Raw genomic sequence first — 24,864 nt, forward strand, 5'->3', positions numbered from 1 at the left:
CAGGGAAGGGGTGCAGGTCTTTGTAAATTTTAAGCAAAAACTAATATGGCGAAAGTCACTAAAAAGCACAAAATGTTGCCATTTTTGAACCCAGGCTCTTAAGGGGATCAGAGTTGGGCAAGAGTGTATCTTAAATTAACCTGTGATATGTGTATGTAATTTCAATGACGTGTGTATCTGGGAAACCTGTTAGTTATGAAAAATTAATTTTCTAAGTAAAAGCAAAGGGGCGTTTCTTTAATAGATTGTAAAATGATGACTCACTCTGACACACTATCCCTTCTCAAATCAGGTCACAGAGAATCCTTGACCTATCAAATCAAGAGAGAGTTGGGCATGCAGAATGAGCCGACCCACCCACTTTCAAAACACATAAAAAGAGACCGCTTTGGACAGGCAAGACATTCACTTTCCACTTTCTTGCGAAGCATTTTGCCGGACGACTTCAAAATCCAGAACTCAACTCCAGAAAGATCCAGAACCAAGCCAGAACTTAAAGCAGGGGCCCATCCACAAGCTGAATCCTCTTCAGCAGGCCTCCAAAGCTTTTGCAACCAAACTATTCAACAGCCGGGCGAGCTGTTGGATTCTGGCTAGAACCTTGGGCCAGAACCATATCCAGACCCGGAAAGCAGAGCTGTATCCAGAACCGGTAGCAGACCCAGAAAGCCGTGCTGTATCCAGAGAGACCAGAACCAGAGAGACCAGATCGCAGTGCCGCTAGCAGACCCAGACCAGACCGCTGTGAGCAGAACCAGTACCAGAAGCCGCCAGAAGTCCAGTCCAATCCTGACCCGATCCATGACGAAGTCACATTCCTGTCCAAAATTAGGAGTGAGTATTCAGCCAGAACTGTGCAGAACACATCTTAGTTTAAAATAATCTGATTCAAAACATTTGAACCTGTCCAGAACTGCATCATAGGAATCGTGTGTTCATTCTGTCATTTCAAAGCTGTAAAAGTGTCATTTTGTCATTCTGAAGTTTACTTTCATTTCGAGAAACTATCTTCACAAAATCGTCCGTATCTTTTGAATCGTAGGTGCTAAGATTCTAAGCTTTCCAACCAGCCTAAAACCTATTCATTATAGTTTTTCCGTAATCGCGCTTGACGCACTCGGAAAAAGTGCAGCGATTTGCGATTTGGTCCAGTTAGCTCCTGTCAAAATAGCCGCTTTTGCTTGAACAGCTAAAATTCGTTTTCCACCCGTTAATCCCTCATTGATCATCGCCAGTGTGACTTGAACTAATCTTAAATAGCTATCACCTACCCTGAACTTCCTATAGGGAATTAAAAGCATTTTTAGCATATTTAACTTCATTGCCACCACATTTAAAAGGATATGCCTGCTTTAAAATCATACCTGTTTTCCTCCAAGCTCGTTGGGGGGAACTGGAACTTTGTATTGCATTTTGTTTGTATTCCTGAAAATTGTGTGATCTCCTTCCATCTCCTTATATTGCATGGGGGGGTGGGGGGGGAATTGCCACCATGGGGAAAAGGGAACATATTATCTTTTGTGAAACCCTATCAGTTTACTTCTGTACTGCATTTATTCATCATTGCATTTCCTTGAAACCCTAAAAGCATTCTGTTACCTTTTCCTTCCTATACCAACTCCGAAGTAATTAAATAAGCGTACAATTGTAATATTATCCATTGTTGATCACTGTCCTATTAAGTGTGATATCAAATATTAATTTATTATAAAAGTGTGATATATATCGTTTACTTTCTCAATAACCCTTTTAAATTGCATAACAAACCTACTTCTTGGCTCAGTGAGGTCAGGGGGATTCAAAGAGAGGGGCGTTATATAAGGGTTTATCATCCAGAGTATAACTTGTCATAAAAATATATAAATAAGGGCTTCCCTTGGGCGTCCCAGATGAGGCACTGACTTAGTGGGATTGCTGAATTGAAGTCCCTTAACACTGCCACTCCCTCCACAAGCTGGGCTTCTCCCTCAACTTAAAGAAGTCCCATTTGACACCAACTCAGAGGCTCCAGTACATCGGAGCAGTGCTCGACACGTCCCTGGGGCAGTGTTTTCCTCCCCAGGTGAGGGCTCATCACATTCAGCAGATGGTGCACAAGTTTCAACTTGCCCAGACTGTCCCAGCGTTAGAGTTCTTGAGACTGCTCGGCCTCATGGCATCCTGCATTCTTCTGGTCTCGGAGGCCAGGTTGCGGATGAGATCTTTGCAATGGGCACTCAAGCTCCAGTGGTCTCAGTCCTCCGGCAGGATGTCGGACCTTGTTCAGGTGCTGTCCTTGGTCGTCCAGGACCTTCTGTGGTGGGCCGCCGAAGGCAATCTGATGAGGGGGGCTCCATTTTGGCTGCCCTGGCCGGAGGTGACGATCGTGACTGACTCATCCCTCACGGGATGGGGAGCTCATGCCAACGAGTTGACAGTCAGCGGTCGTTGGTCTCCGTCGGCGTCCAGACTCCATATCAATCTGCAATATGTTGGAGCTGAGGGCCGTCAGGCTAGCCCTGAAGGCTTTTCTGCCGACTGTGCGAGGAAATAATGTCCTGATCATGACGGACAACACGGTGGCCATGCACAACCTCAACAAAAAGGGGGGGGGTAGGGTCACTTCCTCTGTGCAGGGAGGAGATGCCGCTCTGGTTCTGGGCGATCAGCAGGAAGTTTTGATCTCGGCAGTTCATCTGGCCGGAGACAAAAACGAGACGGCGGACGCTCTGAGCAGGTAGAGCGCGATCTCTCATGAGTTTGAGTTGGCTCAGGAGATTCTCCTGGAGATCTTCGCCCTTTGGGGGACCCCTCAAGTGGATCTCTTCGCCTCCAGTGTCAACCGGAAGTGAGAGGTTCTGCTCGCGGGAGTTTCTTCCAAAAGCAGCCTTGGGAGACGCATTCGTGGTGGAGTGGTCATTCCCACTGCTGTACACGTTTCCTCCAGTCCCCGTCATCCCGCAAGTAATGCGGACGTTACGGAGGTTCGGTTCCCGGATGATTCTCATTGCTCCGGCGTGGGCCTGGTGGACGTGGTACCCGGACCTTCTCGACTTGTCCATCTGTCCTCCACGTCGTCTTCCCTACCGAGACGATCTGCTCTCACGGGAGGGAGTCAGGTTCTCCATCCAGAGGTCAGATCCCTCAACCTTCACGCTTGGTTTCTGAAAGGTTGAGGTATAGAGATTGGGATCTCCCTGAAGACGTGATGGAGGTGTTGCTCTCAGCCAGACGGCCCGCAACAAAGTCCCTGTACCATTGCCGTAAGTTCTGCGACTGGTGCAGGGTTAAGAATGTGGATCCTTTTGCATGCGACATTGCCATGGTTTTGTCTTTTGTGCTTTCTTTGGCCCACAGGGGTCTTCAAGTGGGTACCATTTAAATGTTACCTGGCGGTGCTGTCCATATTTAAGCGCTTGTCTGAAGTGTTCCTATTTTAAAATTCCTTTACTTTCTCAGTTTCTGAAAGGGCTCACTGTGTTTCCTCTGTCACCTTTCCAGGTGCCCGGTTGGGATTTGAACCTTGTTCTCAAGTTTCTGATAGGTGCTCCGTTTGAGCCTTTGCATTCATGCCCTATGAGACTGTTAACTCTTAAAACTGTATTTTTGGTTTCGGTCACCCTTCACTGTGTTTCATAAGGACAGGGTTGTCCTTGGAGTTCGTCCTTCCTTTCTTCCGAAGGTGGTGTCGGAATTTCATTTAAGCCAGAAGGTTGCTCTTCCAGCGTTTTATCCGCCTCCACATCCTGGTAAGGAAGAGGAGAGGCTCCATAGGCTTGATCCTAGGAGAGCGTTAAGCTTTTAGATTTCACGCATGTCCCGGGTCAGAGTGGCGATCTACTCTTCATTGGTTACGCTGGAAAGCGTTTGGGACAAGCTGTGACGAAAAAGACTTTGTCTCACTGGATTATTCTGGCTATTTCTGAGTGTTACCGCTTGGCGGGTAAGGACCCACCGGTCGGCTTGCGGGCCCATTCTACCAGGGGTAATGCTGCCTCTACTGCCCTACAGAGGGGTGTTCCTATTTGTAACGCCTGTGATGCAGCCATCTGGGCTTTGGTATATACTTTTGTATGTCACTACTCCCTTGATTCCATCCGTGGGCAGGATCTGGCCTTTGGCAAGGCGGCCCTTTGCTCCGCAATTTGATTGGGCATTCTAAATTTCTGTATTCTAAATTCTTTTCCCACCTCCTTGCATTAGTACTGCTTTGGGAGTCTGTCATAGATATGGAATACGTCGGAGGACCCAATCCCCTCGAAGAACAAGTTACTCTCTTACCTGGTAACGTTCTTTCGATGGGATGGTCCGACGACGTATTCCATATCGCTCCCTCCCTGCCTTCCCCGCTACAGAATTTCTTATGCGATTGCAGCGTATGTTTCCGCAAGGCTTTGTGTGGTCAGACTGGCAGAAGACTGGTGCCACACGTTCTGGGAAAAAACTACAACTGAGGCTATGGGCGTCGTGCATCCTACTTATAACGTCTGGTGACGTCAGCCGTCGGAGGAGGTCCTCGAGGACGGCGTATCGACGTCATCGACGCAGGACGCAGACGCCAAAAGATTTTCCGAAGCAGCACAACTGTGGTGATTACTGTCATAGATATGGAATGCGTCATCGGACCATCCCATCGAAGGAACGCTACCAGGTAAGAGAGTAACTTGTTCATTAATCATATGCAGTATCCCTTTATGGTTGATGAGCAGCAATACAATAAGTAAATAAGATACAGAATTCAAAATGACTGCGTTGCGCAATGACGCTGCAAGTTTAGACGTGATGACATCATCATGAACGAATGCGCAATGTCACTCGTGCCAAATGAGTATAAACCAGCTCAGAAAGAGCTCGTTGATGGCACAGAAAGAAGATCAGAAGGAGAATCGTATCCTTCGTCACCAATTAGATTGAGGTAAGGAGGGGGAACCTTCAATCAGGATAGAATTACTGCTAATTTAGGCATTGATACTTTTGTTAAATAGAAACAAGATTTACTTATTAAATCTTAGTCTTATATTTTTTCTAAAAGTTTTTTCATTGCTTTCTGCTGTTTAAGTGCAGAGACAGAATGATCTGCCCACCTGTATCTGAAAGGGAATTTTTATAATATATCTTCAGCTTTATCTCAAGCTTTTTGGATTCTTATGAGAAAAACATTGTATACAATAAGCATAAAATAACTGATTCTGATAGGAATGTCAACATATTCTGAGTTTTAAAGGCAAGCATTAGGTAAACTAATTTAAAACTAAAACATTTGACTCTAGATTACATCCTATAAACAGACATATAAAGGTGACTGGAACAAGTATTGTGAGAGAGGAAACTAGGAGAACTATAGATTAAGTACTTGAATGCATATATGACACATAGAAGTACAAAGGTCAAGTACGCCAAACAAATATACATTGATTCTTTTTTTGTATTAGATTCTCTCCTGAAGAACCATGGGGGAAATACCATGTGGAAACCTGTGTTGAGAGAAAATAGAAATGAGAGAGGAAACCGAGAAACCAAATTCTGAAAGTGAATACCAGAAATAAAGAATCCATTGTAAAATAAACTATTTGGAACTTTATGGTTTTCTTGGTAAAATATACCAGAAGAGTGGAATATACAAAAAATTAAGTTAGCGCACAGCACCAGGACACATAGGGGTATCCAACTCACTATGGAAAATGACTGTATTGTTTGATTTAAGCTCCATAAGAAACCTTCATTGTTTGTTGAAGGGTAGGAGGGGAGGGGGAGGGTAGGTGAAACGTATTGTTTCTTAGGACTGGTAGAGCTTCACAGCGATTTGTATATGTGGTCTTTGTTGAATGTTAAAATGCGACTACCAACTAAAGGTTAAAAGAAAATGCAGATTATGTTTACTCTGACTTTGGTCTTCACTCACTGCACCACAGTAAGAGGATGAATACATATCTTATCAACACAGAGAGATCGTTGGCTGCTAGACATATACAGAAGTGTTCATTGAATTACTAAGGATACTGTGTTAAATATTCCACAATAAATTCATGCACGAGAGAATAGCGTTCACCTCTTCTGTTAGAGGAAATAAGAGCCTTAGAAGAATTTCCAAAAGGGGAAGAAATCTATTCCACATACTTCTTCATTCCCAAAACAGATAGACGTCTACACCCTTTTCTTTACTTGAATCCACTAAACAAGAATGTTAAAGCACACACATTCAGACTGAAAAGATGTCAAGATGTTATGCCACTTCTTGAGAAGAAAATGACCACCATCGGTCTCAAGGATACCAGCTTTCATATTGTTATCTGTTGTGTCTACAAATCTACCCAGGAATGCTGTACATGAGTTTCCATACATGGACGATTGGATGATAGAGTAACACATCCAAAGAATGCCAGAGACCTGAAATGGACAGTATAGCTACTATAGTTTAGGTTTTGTTTTACAGTAAAAGTCACATGTTGCACTTGATGCCCATTCAAGGTATTCCTAGGAGCTCAAAAACAATCCTGGCAGGCCATGGCCTTTCTTTCACAGGAGAGGATACAACCTTTTCAGTCTGACATTGAGCATGGTCATAAGGGTTAAGCATGATGCCTTCATGTGTACACCTAGTGTGTTTATAGATGAGACATTTACAGGAATTGTTCACATCACAAGGGTCCCTTACAACAGGGGATTTGGGGTGGGGGGGTCTGTTTGTTGAAGCACAGGCTGGTCAATCACTAAATCTGTGAACCCTTTATAAATGATTTAAGAGGCAACCTTTTCCAATATGCCCTTCTCTGGTGACCATAACATGTTTCCCCATCAGGTTCGGGGGCACATCAGAACAATTGTATCCAGATAGTGTGGACAAAAAGGCAATAGGCACTACACACAAACATACTGGAGTAACAGCTACATCACTTGCATTATACAAAGTGGAGTCCAGAAACAGCACACACATCTTCTAATAAAGACAGACCAGCAGCGTTCTAAATCAACAAAAGATCGGAGGCCCAACCTCTGTTACTCCAATTATCCAGGACAACTCAAAAGCTATCGAAATTGTGCATCACAAGGAAAGAAAAAAGACTAACAGCAGAACATATTCCAGGAATTCAAAATTACATTGCAGACGATGTATGTTGACAGAGGCAAGACATACGTGATTGGGAAATGAATACCAATACTTTACAGGACTCTTCCAACAGTGTATTATACCAAACGTAAATTTGCTCACACGCAAAAATGGAAAATGCCTTTGCCTGCAGGTGGGGTCACGAGGAGTACGTCTATGAAATATGGGATATCTCCATACCGCTCCCCTGCCCCGTGACGCAAATGGCTCGAAAGATCATATAAAAGATTAAATACAAACAGAACTGTTATATTCACTGCACCAATATAGGCAAGGCAAGTGTGTTGCCTCATTAATAGTTAAAACCACAAAATATGAACTTAGTAGCTAGGTTTTTGAGGTTTTTGTTTTTTCTAAAATTCTGATCCGTGATGCTGCCTGATATTTCTGCCTTTCCTGTACCAAACCTTATCCCTAGTAAGTCCTCATCAGTATATCAGTATCCTCCCTAGGGACGCAACTTTGTGCTTTGAACACCTGAGAAAACGTTAGCCTATCAGGAGTGCTGCACAGGCACCCCATGTCTTTCCCGAGCAAGTAACCTTGCTCTGGTCTCCCGTTGTAATTTACCACAAAGTAATTACTTTGAAATGTCAATGAAAAAATATAGGTATTTGTGAGTAGGGGAAAAAAGGGGGTGGGGAGTGTTTGGGGTAAGTGGCACTAATGAAGGGGAAAAGGGGGCATGGGAGGGAAACCCCCAAATAAAAAAATAAATGAAAAATGTTGAAGTTATTACATTGTGGAGAATTACCACAAAGTAATTACTGTCTGCGAAGTGACATGGTAGCCTTGCTCTTTTAACTATGTTTCACCCTCAGACGGTGGCAGTGGTACTGTGTTGTAGTGACATGTGACATTAAGACATAATTCTGGGGACAAACAAGGTATGTTAACTCGCCCATCTGACTCTTCTAGATGACGCTGGAGGTCTCTGTAATCCACTCGGGTCACAATTTTCTGCACTTCGTTCCAGTGAGGAAGGCCCATGAGTTGCAGGTGCAGAAGTCACTTTTCGGGTTGGGAATGCGTAGCGTTGCACAGCAAGCAGTTCCAGACAAATCCCAGAAGGCCACAAATTAAGAAAAGATGCACACTTCTGCAGTGCAGACCCTTCAGAACACCTCACAGGATTGAGAGATTTTTCCAACGGTGGTCACCATGGCCAGCTGACAACAGGAGATTGTACAGCTGTGAACACAAAACCAACCCCAGCTGAATTTCCCTTGGAGTGAGACTGCAGAAAATTGCCAGGACAGGTGACTTGTGGCATACACTTAAGATCTGCCAAGTTCCAAGGCTCTGCTCGGATCAACGACTGTTACAGAGGGGTCACCCAGGAGAGAGCTGGTCAGGCCACTGGGTCGTCCAGGGATACCTCTGAAGGCTCCCAAGGCATGGGCCCTTGAGCAGGAGTCGAGAGACTGGTTGTTCCCAACAGTCGAAGCACCCACAAAGTTCTTCTGAGATCAGAGGAGCAGGGCTTCACTGAGCCAATCACTGGAGTAGGTGCTGGTCAGCTACAGGGTTTGTCCTCTGGTTATCGGCAGGTTCCTCCTCTTTGTAGAAGTCTTGGTTCCAATGATGATCTGTCGAATAACTGCAGGAGCCCTCCTTTTATCCAAGATTCAGGCTTGGAGCAAGCCCAAGCCACCAATTGTAATGATCTGCAACATTCAAACAAGCCAGGCTTGTCCAATCTTAAACTACCACTGGTCATCACATCGTCTAACAGACTTCAGACACCAGAGGATGTGGACTGGGATCAGACAGTCCCTCTGGCTCAAACACACACACATACAATGCCTACTTGCCCGAGAAAGCCACAGCTTTCCCGGAGAAGGGGTTCCCATATAAGAGCTTCCTGTTTAGGCAGAAAGAAGACTGATGTCATTAGGATACAAAGTATCCTAACTGAATTTCACTGTAAGGTGATGTGTGCAATTGTAAAAATATAAGAACTCATAATGAGACAGTCTTAGGGGCTAGTCAGTTCCCCATAAGAAGAAGCAAAATAGGCCAGGTAAGTGAAGCGGAAGGCTTTACTGACCTCCAAAAAGCAGGACCGGGTAAAAAACAAGAACAAAGACATTTTCTAGATGGCATCACTTGATAGGAATCTACACAAGCTTTCCTTAAAGGCCCAGATGCTTTGTTCACAAACAACCCTCCATAGTTCATATCTGAACCGCAAAGGGCATGTTCAGGATTGCCAACTGACTCAATATCAACGGACATGGCAGTCCTCTGAATCCTTCGTCAGAAGGTTACTACACCAACAGCCACACTTCACCTTTAAACTGAAAAAAAAATTGGGGATCCAGTATGTCCGTCTTTGCTGTCTGGTTTGAGTCGGGACGATGTCCTACATTCATTCTTGTTGCCTTTAGAGGAGTCGGGAACTTGAGTTTGACCATCTCAAGTCATTCATATAAATATGACGGGGTGTTGTACTGGCTGGTGCCAGTCTATTACTGGTCTCTTAAGGTCTCTTGTAGTAGGTCAGAAGGAGACAGACCAGAATTCGCCATTTCAATAGATGCTTATTAGGAATAATAAGAACATGCCTTACTTTCCCTACTCTAAGGATTTCCCTACCTAACACAACTAGACTAGAGTGCGTGTCTGTTCTGAAGTCCAAAGTAAACGTCTATCCTCAGTCCAAAGCTAAACTGCACTGACCTGAGACTAAATGACTTAAGACCAGGAGAATGGCTCCCTTCTCCTGGAATTGCTTTGCAGCAAGTACTTTTCAGTACAGGATCTTCAAATAGGTCTTAGCTATCTTTTGCACCAGTTAACTCAGTTCTCTTAGGGCACTTCTCCACATCCCTTTGTTTATATCACCTTGGTTCCTCAAGTTCCTCTCTCACCTGAATATAAGTTTACTCTGTTCCTCTCAAGGGTAGTTGACCGTCTCTTTCTGACACCAGTTTCACCAGTTGTACACCTTCTCTTTTATCGCGTATTATGATCCGCTGCATTCTGGTCTCCTCACTGGTATCTGTGTGATGTGGCCAGTCTCCTGTGAGAAACCAGAGGGTGTTCTCACTGATCGGGCCCAAGGAATCTTTTGTTCAGGTGGCCAGGGCACAGCCATCGCCTTTGGAACCAGACTCTGGGGGTGGACTAGTGCGAGAGGATCACCTGGTCAAGGGGTCTTTGGGGACTGCAGGAAGAATGCCCTTGGGAGAGATGTAGTATTCCCCCATTTCCGACACACCCCTATACGACACCCCTCAGTCCATATGGGCTATATTAAACCAAGTCCCATCCTACCCCAGTACTTTTCCCTAAAGGAAAGAAGGAGAGAGCCTCATGGGAAACCAGAACCCATGTACCCACAACCATACATCTACCTTCCCCGATCTGACAATACCCTACCCAATTTTCCTATAATTACCAGAAAACATGGACTGCCCAACTCCCCCCCCCCCCCCCCCCCCCCTCCTCCCCTTTTTATACAAACACTGAGACGAAGAGAGGGACTGAGAGGATGAGGATCACTGAGAAGAAAAACACTCTGATACACTGATACAGAGGAGAGACTCTTCCTTTTTTAATAGACTGTCCTCTTAATAAGGACAGGGTTCCCTCTACAACTACTCATACCTGATTCTGGTTGATTCTCCCAGGGAGTATAAAAGGCAGGGCACACAAACACACTCAGAGCAAGCTAGGGATGCTGGATTGTGCACGGAAGCCAGAGGGAGACAATTCGAGCTGGAGAGACCATGGAAGGCCTGGAGGAAGGAGGACTGCCTGATTGCTGGACCTGTGAGTAGAGGGGAGTCTGCAGTGTGGAGAGGGAACTACCTCCTGGGACCAAACCAGGGGCAGCTAGGGTTACCAGGTGGTGCCCACACCAGAGCTCCTCCCCTGGGCACAGCAGGAAAGCCCAGGCCTTTGAGGGGGAGCAGGTGATGAGACCCTGACCTCAACAAGCTTCCCCGTGAACTCCTGCAGCTCCCAACACACCGGAATGCCATTTTTGGGGAGCTAGCAAAGTGGGCGTAAAACAGGGGAACTGTATTTTGGGACTTCAAGTCCAAAGACTTTGAATTTGGCAAATCATGAGGGGTCTGAGCCCGGCTAAGGGAGACACGTGTGAGGACTGTAAAAAGGGGGTCTGAATCCAGCTGAGTGAGACCCCGGAGTGGAAAATATACCAGCGGCCCTCCCAGGTGAACGACCGAGTTCGGGAGGTGAAGCAACTGCTGTGGTATCGACCTTGGCTCCCAGAACAAGGACACATGCTGAAATCAACCCAGCTGGTGAGAAAGATACTTGAAAGGCCGGTCTGCATTAAAGTTGAGGAAACAATTTAACAGAGTGGTCCGGCATAGCTGAAGTGCCCAATTGAAGGGCTCTGTTTAAAGTATACCATAAGGAGACGAATGAAAGCACTGTGATAATCGAAGTGGTCATGTGAAGGCCTTTTGTAAATCCCATTGCACAGTCGAAACTCTTCGATTTACCTAAACTTAAGGAACATTGTGAGTGCAAGGTCCGAGCCCGATAGAGGGAGACCTATTGGGAACTTGTGTGTGTGAAGGGGTCCGAGCCTGTCTGAGGGAGACCCATTGTTTACTGTGAACCTGCATACTGGTAAACTTTAAATCCTGGAAAGAAGGAACTTCTGCTTTTGTATGTAATGCAGGCCCCCTGAGACCAAAAGACATTGGGGCAAAGAACATAAGTGTGAGCTGAAGAGATAGTCGAAGTGGTCCTGCAGAGGTATATAACAAAAGTTTCCCACATTTGAAAGTCTCCCACATCAGGAAAAGTTCAGAGCCCGACTGAGTGAAACCAGAAGTATGATAAGTTAGGGAAAGGGAACCCCTGAAGAATGTGAATTAAGCTTGGTGAAGGGAACCCCTGCAAGTGCTGTGATTGAACGGTCTGAGCCTGACCAAGGGAGACCTAGGTGAACTTTTGCTTTGAAAGGTCCGTGCTGGCTGAGAGAAACCTACATGAACTTTTGCTTCGAAGGTCCGAGCATGACGAAGGGAGACCGGCGTGAACCTTTTGTTGAACAGTGTTTTTAAAGGTGGAAAGAGACTTTAACGTGCAAGGCCAGGTGGGCCTCGATCCACGTTTTGAACTGCCTTTGTTTTGAGTACCTAAGCCAGCGCGTGTCATCATGTCTACGGGACTGCCTTACTCCGTGTTGTCTAACGTGGGGAGGAGGGCTGACTCAGCCACACCTATTCTTTATATTCTGACACATATTTTCCTTTGCATACATATTCTCCTTTACACACCTTTTGTACAAGAGATAGGCAGACATTAGGTTATGTTAATAGAGGCCATTTTGATTTGACGGACGCCACTAGGACTGTTTTATTTATCATTTGATGCTAGAGAACACTCCAATCCTAGCTATAGGGCAAAGTAGGGGTTTTTCCAACCCCACAAACTTTAACAAAGGTTTACAAACTGTACCTTTTGTGTCAGTGTCATACTTGATACCATGCTTCCCCCCCCCACACCTTAATTTAATGATTCTTCTGTTCACTGGGACGAGTAGGCTGAGTCCCTGGGTGCTTCTCACTCTTCTCAGAATGTAACCATTCACTGGGACAAGTAGGCTGGCTCCAATTGTTACATTAGTTTCTCTTACTATGATGAATATGATTGTACTACTCGTTATCTGTGCCTTGTTCCCCTGGGTCTCCAGCTCTCCCAGATACCTGTAATGCAATAGGGCTGCATCACCAGGTCGGCACTCGCCTTCGTAGTCTCTCTGTTGTTCGTCGGGACGGCTCTCATGCTCGCTCCTTCTCCTTCCTCCAACATGCTTCGGTGTTGTCCTCTCTGTGTGGTTTCGGCTTTGGAAGGAGTTTCCACTCTTTCTCTTTACCAGCCATCACTTTACTCTTGTGATTTCCCCCCCTGCTCACCCCCTCGGGACCTCTGTCAGGCAGATATGCACATCGGAGTGTCCCTCTTGATACTATTATTCAACTTGCAGACTGCCTCGTATCTGCACATGAACAGTGTAACTCTGGCACTTCCCCCTTCGAGTTGCTCGCCGGCGTGGAAAGATGAGTCTTCTCCAGGTTCCCAGCTTCCCTTCCCAAGCTGGTTAGAAACTCCCAGCTCTCTTGTTGTTTTGCTCCTCCCATTTTTATGCTGCTGCTCTGGGGCTGCTCTGGGGCTTTCCCAGATTCTCATGATTTGATTGTCTGAGTTATACTAGTTATACCTCCTTTGAGTTTCTTCATCCCAGTACCGAACAGATACTTATCTTTTATCACTTATTCTCTCCTTGTAAGGTCCTGCTTGCCCCCACCCCTAGGGGGAATGTTGCGTAGCAGGCTCACTTCCCTAGCAGCACAAGGAAAGTTCCCCTCAGAAGAAGTGAAACCAGCGATTAATCACAACTCCCACAAGTACCACAAAGGTACCCATTCTAGAATTGGCATGTATTGAGAGGATGGGCCCTACCTAAGATGGATGGATGCCTCTTTGTAAAGCACAAGTTAAAAGTAAAGCATTCTGATGAGTCCTATTTATTTGAAAGTATGCAAAATCCATAATTGAAGTAGTGAGCTGATCCCCTTTGTCTCATATTGTTGAAATTGTGCATCTGATCCATATTCAGCTAACAGAAGACACAATGCATTTTAGTTTGTGTTATGAAACCAGCGTATTTGCAATATATGCCTATAATTCCACAGTCTTCCTGATTTCCTCTTCTTTTTTTTTTTGGCTTTTTAAAAATCGTAATTGAGAATGTGTTAATATTTGGAAATATGTTGGATTCTTTAACATTTTACACCAGAATGAGCTCTGAGGTCTGCCAACTTTGTCTAGAAGCTTTGACACCATTAGCAGAACAGTGTGTAAAAGCACAAGAAACGGATTCCCCTCTCTTAGTTGCAACTAGGCACTTTCTTAAGGTAGGCAAAATATATTTTATAAAAGTTGGTTAACTGATGAACGGATCACTTGTCTAGAGTTTGAAATAAAATAATTAATTGTCATTTCAGCTTGTGTTCGATATGCTGGTATTGCAAAAGCACAATACTGAGATGACCACGGCAGCAGGTGAAGCGTTTTACACATTAGTTTGTTTACACCAGGTATGAAAATATCTTATTTACTTTTTGTGTAGTTGATTGCTTTGGCCATATTCGGGTGAACATCAGTGTGCCCACTAAATGTGAATTCTTTTCATCATGTTATGGATAAATGTAGAACGTAGTTGAAACCCACTACAATGACACAAACTGTTACATCCATATATTGTACTCTAGTCTAACTTGTCTATCTAAACTATCTTGTTTTGCTTACTTTCTCACATACCAGCAGCCATACTGTTAAGATACATGCCAGGCATGTTTACACCTTTTAAAAGAAGCATACACTGCCAACAAATTAAATGGGCAGTAAAAATACTATCAAAAGTATGAGACGGTGGACTTCAAGGTGGCCGCTGACACAAGGTAGACGCGTCGGCAGCCGCTCTCCAAGCTCCGGCGCAGAATGGTTTTAATTCCACAACCCCAAATCAGCGAAAAGGCGTTAGGTGAGAGCAGCAGGGAGCAGGGGAAGAAATGAAACCCCCAGGCGACCTACATCGGAGAGACCGGCCAGTGACCCGGGAGAGCGAGCAGAGTGCGGCAGGGGGCTGCAACAACCGGTCTCAGAGCCTGCTGTGGTACAAACAGCAGGCAGCCCACAGCTGGTGAGCGGACCTCAATGGGCCCCAGGAGGCCACCATACAGACACCCCTCCCAAGCTGGGAAGAGGAGGTGAGGTGAGAGAATGACTTCCCCCTGTCCCCGCGAGGAGGGACCAAAAGAGCAGAGCCCCTCGGTGCACTGAGCAGATCGTGCGTGGCAGCTGGCCCACCGCCCAGCAGTGTGGAGACCCAGAGTAGACAGGGAGCACAGGACCTGTGTCTAAGAGAGCCAAGCCCAGGAGCAGCATGAATCCAGCAGCCTACTGTGGCAACAGAACGAAGGTCCCTGTGGGAGGAGCCCCAGACCCTTGAGGGAGCCTTAAGGATATGGCGAGAAGGTGTTCTTCTGTGGGCACCAGCTTGGGCGAGCTTAATCCCGAGAGGAGGAGTGGAACAGTGGGCATGCAGAAAGGGACAAGACCCCCTGCTGAGATGGAGGCAGCAACCCTGGCTCCCAACAGGGAGTGGGGATTGGGGGACGGGGAGCTGCCGCCCCTCCTCCAGCAGGAGGAGCAGCAGAATTTCTCACCTGCGGGGAGCACCCCAGAGAAGCGGAGGTGGGTATAAGGCTCATGGAAGCCAGTACAATCCTCTTGAAGCTGTGGGACATACCCCCTTCCCCCACCCCCTCGGCCCCTTGTATAGCATCAGGCAGAAGGGAGTGCCCCTGGGAAGTACACTCGTGTGTGACAATTTGTGGTTTCCAGAGCCCCAAAAGGGAGAGACATAGTCTGTGGACCGACGGGACGGAGGGACCCAGATCCTGCAGCCGAAGAGCCTGTCAGAAGGCGCAACTTGGAGGTCTGGCCCAGTTAAAAGGCGAGGAATTGGCACCAGGAGGTGAGGGGTTGGGGGGTCTCCCCTCCCGAATCCCGCAGGGAAAGAGGCCTGCAAGGAGAGGGTCCACAACATCCCACTCTTAAGTGGCGGCAAGGAGGGTGATTGAGGGGACAATATAAGGACTCCAGATCCGGGGGAACAAGGATGGTGAAGAGGCTCACAGGGACCGCCCCCTGGCACGATCCTAGAGGTAGGTGCACACAACCACAGTCTCAGCGAACTCCATCCCTACCCTATGGGCAACGCTAGGAGGGGAGAGGGGGACAACGGAGACCTGAACATGGCTGAACAAGGCAACCCAGGGGATCGGAGGGGGAGTGGCTGAGACTATCTCCCGACAAGATCTCCACACAGACATGCTAACCCTTCAGACCTCGCTTATGAGAGCTTTTCAAGAGTGGTTTCAACTTATGAGGTCGGATCTCAATATAGCCCTAGCAGAAATTAAGCAAAAGGTGGGGCAATTGGGGAACAGGATGGACCTTCTGGAGCGGGGCCTTCAAGAAGTCGATAAGTATACTATGACAAACCGTGAGGCCATTAAGCGGCTAAATGTGGCCACCTTGAACTTAGAACGGCAGATGGAAGACATGGAAAATAGATCCAGGAGGATCAACCTACGAATTAGGAACCTGCCAGAGCCAGTAATGGATAAGGACTTGAAAGGAGCAGCTAGGAAGATCTTTGTGGATATATTGGGTAGTAGGTCTGGAGGAAATCGAATTGGACAGAATCCACAGAATGGTTTGAACGCAAACAGGGCGCCACCAGAAGGGCCAGGGACGTTTTGGTTTTCTTTACACGCTAGGCTCAGAAGGAGTCTGTCTTAAGGGCAGCAACGGCAAAAGAACCGTTGCATTACCAGAGCACAGAGATCTCCTTGTTTCAAGGTCTGGCAAGTAGTACACTGCTTAGAATGGGTCCGGTGGTGAGGGAACAAACCCGCAGGGGAATCCGCTATAAATGGGCATTCCCCTTTGGACTGGTCTTTGACTGGGAGGGAGGCCAAAAATGAATAACAGTCCAAGAAGTGGTCGACCTTTTTCAACTGGAACCAAGCCAACACTTTCAGGAGGAACATTACCGCCAGCAGGGAATCTACCATGGTCTCGACCATGGGAGTGGGTGATGGCAGGAGAACAACACAGGAGGGCCAAGACCATAGGAGGGAGGAGGCACGGAGGGAGGAACACAAGGAGTGGAATAACAGCGAGAGTCAGCTAGCATGCAAGGTCACATTCACCAGGGGTGGTAGAGCAGATATGGGGACATTGGGCTCGGAGAGAGCGGAGGAACGCTCCATCTTGATTTCAGTAAGGGGGAATAGGCTCTGGAGCGGGGGGCTGTGGGCGAGGGGGAGAAGGGGACGACGAAAGTGGAAGTCGAAGGGGGCGGTATGTGGGGACAGTAGCAGAGTTGGGAAGGGGGGGGACCTCCTGGAGTTGGGGATCGGGATGGGGAGGGAGGGCAAGGGAGTGGGGGGGGGAGGCTTGGGATCAGAAACACCTGGCAGGGGGCTGGTTGGAAGTGGGGGGAGTGGAAAACATGGGTGATAGATGCAGGAAGCTGAGAGGCAGGGAGTGGAAGGGTAGGCGGGGAGACGAATAAACGGCAAGACAGCACGGGAGAAAGTGGGGTTAGCATATACTCTGGACTCCGTCTACCCTCCCTATACAGGGCAAGAGGCATACCTGAGGGAATTTCTGGCAATAATAGAGGGATTTGCAAAGGGCCACATAATTATGGGTGACTTCAACTTGACATGGACACGGGAGAGTATAGATTATCATCAGGGCATATGCAACGGGGGCAGTATCCTCAACCTCACTCAAGGACAGCTTTGATGAGCTTGGATTATGGGATGTTTGGAGGGGAGTGAAGGGGGTGCAGCGGGATACACATTCCTGTCCATGGTACACAATCCTGCATCAATTTAAATATGGGTTTCGGCCTGCAGGAGCAGTAGAGGATATAGAGGTGGGGCCCTTGGGTATAGCGGACCACAAAGTAGTAACAATGAAGCTGCATCTACCGGGACACAGGACAAGGATCTGGGGATGGAAGTTCCCAGTGGAATTAACCAGGGACTCAGTTATTAGAGAGGAGTTGGAGGGGAAAATCTGGGACTTTTTTATGCTAAACAATGCAGCCGACACTGGAGAAAGTGTCAGATGGGATGCCTTCAAAGCGACAATAATAGGATAATATATAGCCGCTAAGGCACAAAGGGCGAGGCAATGGGCGGGGACCCTAAAAGAAAGAAATTGAGTACAGGCAGGCATTAGGCCAATTTAACATACTTATGATTACAAAGCTGAGGGAACATTACTATTTGCACGGCACAAGTTTTACGCAAAAGCCAACAAGGAGGACGTACTCCTCATGCGTAAGGGTGTAACTCCTTAGGGGCGCGACCCCTTGGGCACAGCAGGGGACAATACCATTGTAGCCATAAGGGACAAACAGAGGACCCGCCACTCTTAACACACAGAAAATCCAGGAAAGCTTTGCTGCCTGGACATCCTATACAAGACTCTGGGGTCATCGAGCCAGCGCTAAAATGAATTTTTGGAAGGGATTCACCTCTCCTCCATGGGAGTGGGAGTCAAGGGAAATACTCGGATAAAAGGTGGAACAGAGAGACACACTCTGAGCAAGGTGGAACACGAGAAGGAGCAGATCTTCCGCGGTCGAAGGCAACCCCACCGAAGCAGGATGACTGATCGAGGGACCAGAGCAAGGGATAGAGGAACCCTGAAGTTCCCTGCAGGAGGCTGTTGCTTCTGGAAACTGTGAAGGAGATGCAGAGAAAGCCAAATCGCAGACAAAAAGAAACCTGCATTGTGTTTCGAGGACTCCGGCGACCCTCCCAGGTGAACGACAGTGTTGGGGAGGCGTGGTCAAGCCTGTGGTATTAACGTTGACTCATAAATTAAAGCCGCAAAGACAATAAAGGAATGCACACAGCCGGGGAGTTAGTAAAAGACATGAAAGGCTGGTGTGTGTCAAGGAAAGATTGAAACTACAACAGTGTATCTTAAAACTGAAGGTTGCGCAGCACTGATGCGAAAGAAAGCAAACCAGCAATTAACGTTAAGGTACCGATAACTGTGAAGCCAGTTATACAGAGTAGCGGAGTGGTCCGGCGAAAGGAAGTAGCCCACTCAAGTCTCCGCAAAATGCTTGATGTCATGATATAAAGTGAATGAACTCTGAAAAGTACAAATGGTCAAGAATAACCCAGACGAAAAGAAAATTTGAAAGGTAATGGCTTTAAGAGGAATATTTCCTTGTACATTTGTACTTGTGGTATGGAACTACCAAGAGACATTGGGGCAAATAGCATAAGAGAAAGCTGAAGTGAAAGTCGAAGTGGTCCTGCAGAGGTTTATAGTAAAAGCCTTGCACATTCGAAAGTCTTCGACATCAGTGAAAGGTGCGAGCCCAACCGAGGGAGAGCGGAAGCGTGAAATAGTTTAGGGGAAGGGAACCCCTAACGAATGTGAATAAAGCTTGGGGAAGGGAACCGCTGCAAATGCAGTGATTACGAGTTCCGAGCCTGGCTGACGGAGATATAAATTGAATCAGGTACTTCTTGGTTGAAATGTCAAGCCCGACTGGGGGAGGCCTACGTGAACTATTGCTTTGAGAGGTCCGAGCCCAACCGAGGGAGACCTACATGAACTTTTTTCCAGGCACAAGGGGGAAACGGTGGGTAACTATGGATCGAGCAGTGGCTAGGCATGAGCTGAGGGAGGCATTGTGGCTTCCACGCCAACACAGACCAAAGCACATGTATTTAAGTATGATCACAAGATTGATAGCTGACACGTAGGATAAGCTTGTAGGGAAATGTAGGATTACGACCTTCCCTTCACCGTTTGTCCCAGTTTTTGGGAACCTAGAATTCACGCCGGGAAGGGAACAGGTAGCATTCAGCCAGGGGCGGGAAGGAGGATACCAGGTACTGCAAGACATTTCAAGGTGCAAAGGTAAGGTCATTCATAGATTACAAGGAAAGCTTCGGTGGGGGGTGTTAAATGAGGCTGCAGTACTTTCAACTACGGCACTGGCTGCAAAACAAGGGGTAAAAACAGCCACCACCCGGCAACTTGCCCCTTTCAAGAAGTTCCTCACAACACATGATGGGGCTAGAGGCATGGTGTCGCATCTTTATAGGATCCTAAGCAACGCTAATCCCCGAGAATCATGGCCCTATATGGGTCGCTGGGTGAGGGTGATTGGAAGGGGAATTACAAGGGAGGAATGGGGAGAGACTGTGGAAACTGATCATGTATGGCCAGGGCCTCCCAATTGCAAGAATGTTGGAATAAAATGTTACTGGGATGGCATTTAACTCATGCATGCCTTCATGAGATCTTCCCAGATGCTGCACCAGACTGTTGGAGAGGTTGCGGGGGAAGTAGGAACATGATCCCACATATGGTGGAGGTGCCCTAAGATTGAATAATTCTGGAGGGAGGTGCAGCATTCACAAGCCCAGGTGTTTGGGGCGAGGCACCCACTCCCCCAGAAGAGGTCTTATACGGGCAGAGGAGAATGAATGCAGGGGGAAGGACAAAAGCTAGCGTGATAATTACCTTAGCAGCAATGTTGCTCATAGCCCAGAGATGGAAAGGAGAGGCAGTCCCCACTACCCAAGACTGGATACGCAAATTCTGGGACTTTGTGATGTTGGAATAGGCAACATCTGCCATACAGTGGGACGTGGTTTGGGCATTCTTGGGGGAGGACTAGAGAGCCCAATGGTGCCGTCAGCAATTGAGTCTTTTGGACTTGAATTAACTGCGAGGCTGCCGAGAGATTTTGAATGGGTTAACAGTCTCCATGGATACCAAGGGCGGAGGAGGGAGGGCAGAGTTGGGAACTAAGGTGGGAGGTTGGGGAATTATGTTGTGCATTGTCGAAAATAAATAAATAAAAAGGTTTGAGACGGCACCTAAGAGATTGCTCCGTGCTTGTGCCCACACAGCTCCACCAATCTTCTTTTCAGATCAGTGATACCAGGAGAGCAGTGGTATCGGAAGATTGTCTAATATTACTACACCAAACATACAGAGGGTGGGGTTCTGGACAATTTACTATAATTCATTAGAGCAAATTCTTTTTTACTGCCACTTATTTTGTATTTATCGGAACAGGGATGCCAATTTCATTTAGAAGTGACTTCAATAACAGATTTACTCATGGCAGAGGTTATTCCCTATAAGGGTACGTATGTAATATGATATGGCATTTGTAACGTGCCCATACACAAGTGTTTCAAGGTGTGATGAGGCAAGGAAGGGGTAACGGAGAGAGGACCGAGACAACGATCTTACTAGTGCAAGTGACCTTGAGATCGTGCAAGTGCAGGGGATGGGGAGCGGAAAATAGCAGGGGAAAGGAGAGTGGGCAGTGCGGTACATGGGATCAAAACAATAACAAGAGGTCGTGGCCAGCAGGTGGCAGGTGCAAGGGTAAGTGCAGACAACAGGTGTTGAAAAGTGCAGGTAGGGGGACTGTAGGATTACAGATGCAGACCCAAATGCAAGGGTTGCCGCGAGGCAGTGCGGGTGTGCAACTGGGCGGATAGGGACCTGGGCCCAAAATCAGAGGATAGCCAGGTTACCAGTGCAGTTTCAGACAAGAAATCAGCAGGGGAGAGGAAGAGAGAAGGCAAAAGCAAAGAGAAAGGTCTTGATGTGCTTCTGGAACCGGAGATGGTTCTCCTAGAGTTTCAGAGAGGCAGGAAGATTGTTCCAGAGGGAGGCCCCAGCCAAAGAAAGAGATCTACCAGCAACTTGTTGCTTGGAGAAGCGACTGACCCCGAAGGAGTTGGAGGTGGAAGAGAGAAGAGCTCGAGTAGGAAGGTGTTTACGAAGAGAGAGTTAGAGGTATTGAGGACCCAGGCCCCAGAAGGCCTTGGTGACAATTCAGAAGGTCTCAAACTTAATCTTTGCAGCCACTGGGAGCCAATGCAGAGATTTCAGTGCTGGAGAGATAAGATCCCTGGGCTTGAGGCCAAGGACAAGTCCCGCAGTCCTGTTCTGGATGAGTTGCATAGGGCGGACAGTGAAAGCAGGCAGATTTAGAAAGAGGCTGTTGCAGTAGTCCAGCCTAGAGAGAACCAGAGCGCTAGAGACCGTGAGCTTCTGGGGGAAGGAGAGGAAAGGAAGAATACCTCTGAGGAGGTACAGTTGGTAGTTTGACTTCTTAGAGACATCAGAGATGTGAGGAGAAAAGGTGTGTGGAGTCGAAGATGACCCTGAGGTTCTTCGCCTCACAGGTGGGAGCAGGAAGAGGGCCAAGGGAGGCCGGCCGGAGAGTGACAGGAAATGAGGGTGCAGGTGTGCCGATGAGAAGAATCTGTCTTACTGGCATTAAGGCAGAGATCGTTGGCAGCACACCACTCCTGGACAGTCGGAGATGAGAGAAGAAGAGGTGGCAGAGGGGAGCCTGAAAACGAGCTGAGTGTCACCCGCATAGCACTGAAAGTTGGAGCAGAGAGCAGCGATGCAGTGGGTGAGAGGTGCCAGGTATTAGTTGAACAGCCAGGGAGAAAGGTTAGACCCCTTGGGAACACCACAGGTAGAGAGTGAGAAAGAGGAGAGGAAGCACCCAAGTTGGCCTGGGAGGGTCGAGAGAGGAACAAGGTCAGCTAGGACAGGGCCCGATCAGTGATACCCAGGTCATCACTGAGACGATTGAGCAGGATGGCATGGTTGACTGTGTCAAGGGCAGAAGAGGGATTGAGTAAGGTGGGGACAGAGGGGAGATTTTGAATCAAGGTTAGAGAGCAGTTATTCACGGATGTTCAGGAGAGTAGTTTCCATGCTTCTGCTCTGAAGCCAGACTGATGGTCATGGAGACAACCAACAGAGTCAGTGTGAAGATTAAGCTGGGAGATAGCCAGCTTTTCCAGGAGTTTGCCCAGGAAAGGAGTGATGGAGATCAGATGATAGTTAGCCAGTCAGGAGGGGTCGGCTGAGGGTTTCTTGAGAATAGGGCACACGAGAATAGCACAAAGATGAGGGCATTTTGGGTGCTGAAGGAGGAGACCGACATACAGGTGGCATGATTGTTGGCATAAACCTTTATTATACCAGAATACAAAGAGAAAACCTAGGTTGCTTTGCCTCAACTAAAAGCAAAGGGTGTCGTCAGAATGTCCATGCAAATCAATAGTCCACCATCCTATGTCAAATACCCTGCTTCTGTCCCTTACACCAAAGTTCCAATGGTGGTGCGGAATCTTTGCCCATGGGGAATGACTCTCTTCCCCAAGTTTCAATTCCTTTTCCACGCACACAACACAGCTCCAATTAGTAATGCTAAATAGCAGTAAAGTTCTCAGTTCAAGTTCACAAGGTACATTTCTGGCTTGAACATCAATATTCCTTATTGCCCATGGTTAATTCACTATTGAATTCCTGGAGAATGTATCCCCTCTACAGGTGTCCCATTCTTCAGGTTTTCACAATGCCAGCGGGATGTCTCTTCCCCTGGGCAAAATGCACTCAGAAAAAAAGTTCATAATGGTTCTTGTCAGATACAGGGAATAGCTTCCTTTCCCAGGTTACAATACAAAAAGCCAAAGCTCCACACAACCAGGGGTTATGACTCCCTTCCTCCCTTCTCCTATTCTCTTGACTCTTGATTTGTTACCACCTTGTTTACTAGGAGAATGACTCCCTTCTCCTAGTATCTTGCCAGTTCAATGCAGCCAGGGGGAATGACTCCATTCCCCTGATTTTGGTTACCAGGAGAATGACTCCTTTCTCCTGGCCTCTCTCACTTTAGCTTCAAACACACAGTTCGTAACTTCTCTTCCTTGATTGGGATCACTTGTTATCTTCCCTTTACCAATTACTGTGACGAGGAAGAGGACTCGTGCTGTGTGTAGATTTCAGATCCCAGACCCTTGCTTATCTTTCTGTACGATTCAGCCCACTTGGTTCACTCTACTGCCTGGAGGGACCACCAAGAAGACACCTAACTTATTCTCCTTTTTATGCTCCGCTCCGGTGGGTCACTCTCCCGCCATGTACAGATGCGAGGGAGATGCCATGCTTCTCGTTGGGGGTCCGACCCCTGTTTCTCTCCTACTTGGGCTCGGCTCCCTTGGCTCGTCGTGCCGCCAAGTACTGATGTGAGCGAGATGGCTTGCTTCTTGTTTTGAGCCCCAGACCCCGCTCTGGTGGTCAGCGGCTTTTGTGACTCCATTGGGCAGAGGAAGCGATCCTCTATTGAAGAGCCTTCTTGCCATCTCCCGATCACCCCTGTACATGCTAATGAGATTGTGCATCCTCCCGGTAGTGTTTAAGTTTGTCTACAATCCAATTGGTTTTGGACTCTACAAGACTTATCCCTTGGTGTCAAGGCCACAACTTCTAATATAGGCCTGTACTACCCAAGGTTGGTAGAGTGCAAAGCAGCCAGGCTTATTTTAGGAGGAGGAATGCAAGCTGTAAAGCAGTACAAGGAAATCGGAACATACATTGACCCAAGGAAACATTTACACACTGTTATATCAAAAATAGTGATTTATGTTATATATACACTCAAGGTCATTATAAACTCAAAGAAATATTGTATCAAACAGCAACATCAAATGTTAAATTAAAATATTAAGGGAATAAAGAAGGCAAGTACATTATTTTGTACTTTTCTAATCCACACAGACAGTTCTGATACAATATTCTTAGCACAAGTCAGTAACAAGTTAGTTGCTCATGGAATGAGTTTAGGAGAAGCCTTCCTGGATTGGCACAGACCGTTAGGCTTGGGCTGTGGCAAAGGGGTGAACACCTAAACAGTAGAACCTGTGCTCCAAACCAAAAGCAAAGGAGCGACACAAACGGCTTTGAGTACGTTTCCCTTAAGCCTCTCAGTACCTTGAGAGTGAAGAAGCTGATGTGCCTGGATGCCTTCTGGAAACATGGCTGCACACCTGGTTTTCTAGTCCTTGGTCGTGGTGATGAAAGGGGGGAATCCTGGGTGGGCTCCTGCAGCAGTAGTCGAGAGAGGGGTTCGCCAGCACCGAAAGTCCTACTCATGCGTTGGTTCGTAGTTTTGGCGCCATTTTCTCAGTACCAATAGCTAGCGATCAGTGTTGGTTGGAAGCTTCTTGATTTCTTAGTCCTGCACTCTGGATAGGGAACTTTGAGGAGAGAGGATTTGTGCTTCTGTAGGTCCACACGTATGCCACCGAAATTCCAGAAAGATTCATGCAAGGCAAGACAAT

The 24,864-nt window shown here is 47.2% G+C and overlaps 1 protein-coding gene across 1 annotated transcript in view; it reads left to right on the forward strand.

The window, feature by feature from the left end:
- Positions 1 to 24,864, forward strand: part of XPO4 (exportin 4) — a 1,090,854-nt gene that overhangs the window by 1,022,761 nt on the left and 43,229 nt on the right. The window contains exons 21-22 of the mRNA XM_069640448.1: positions 13,875 to 13,992; positions 14,083 to 14,175. Of these exons, the coding sequence (XP_069496549.1) occupies positions 13,875 to 13,992; positions 14,083 to 14,175 (211 nt within the window). The remainder of the gene's footprint in view (positions 1 to 13,874; positions 13,993 to 14,082; positions 14,176 to 24,864) is intronic.

This window comes from Ambystoma mexicanum, chromosome 7q (genome assembly GCF_040938575.1).
Source record: "Ambystoma mexicanum isolate Mex_15411 chromosome 7q, UKY_AmexF1_1, whole genome shotgun sequence".
Classification (NCBI taxonomy): Eukaryota; Metazoa; Chordata; class Amphibia; order Caudata; family Ambystomatidae; genus Ambystoma; species Ambystoma mexicanum.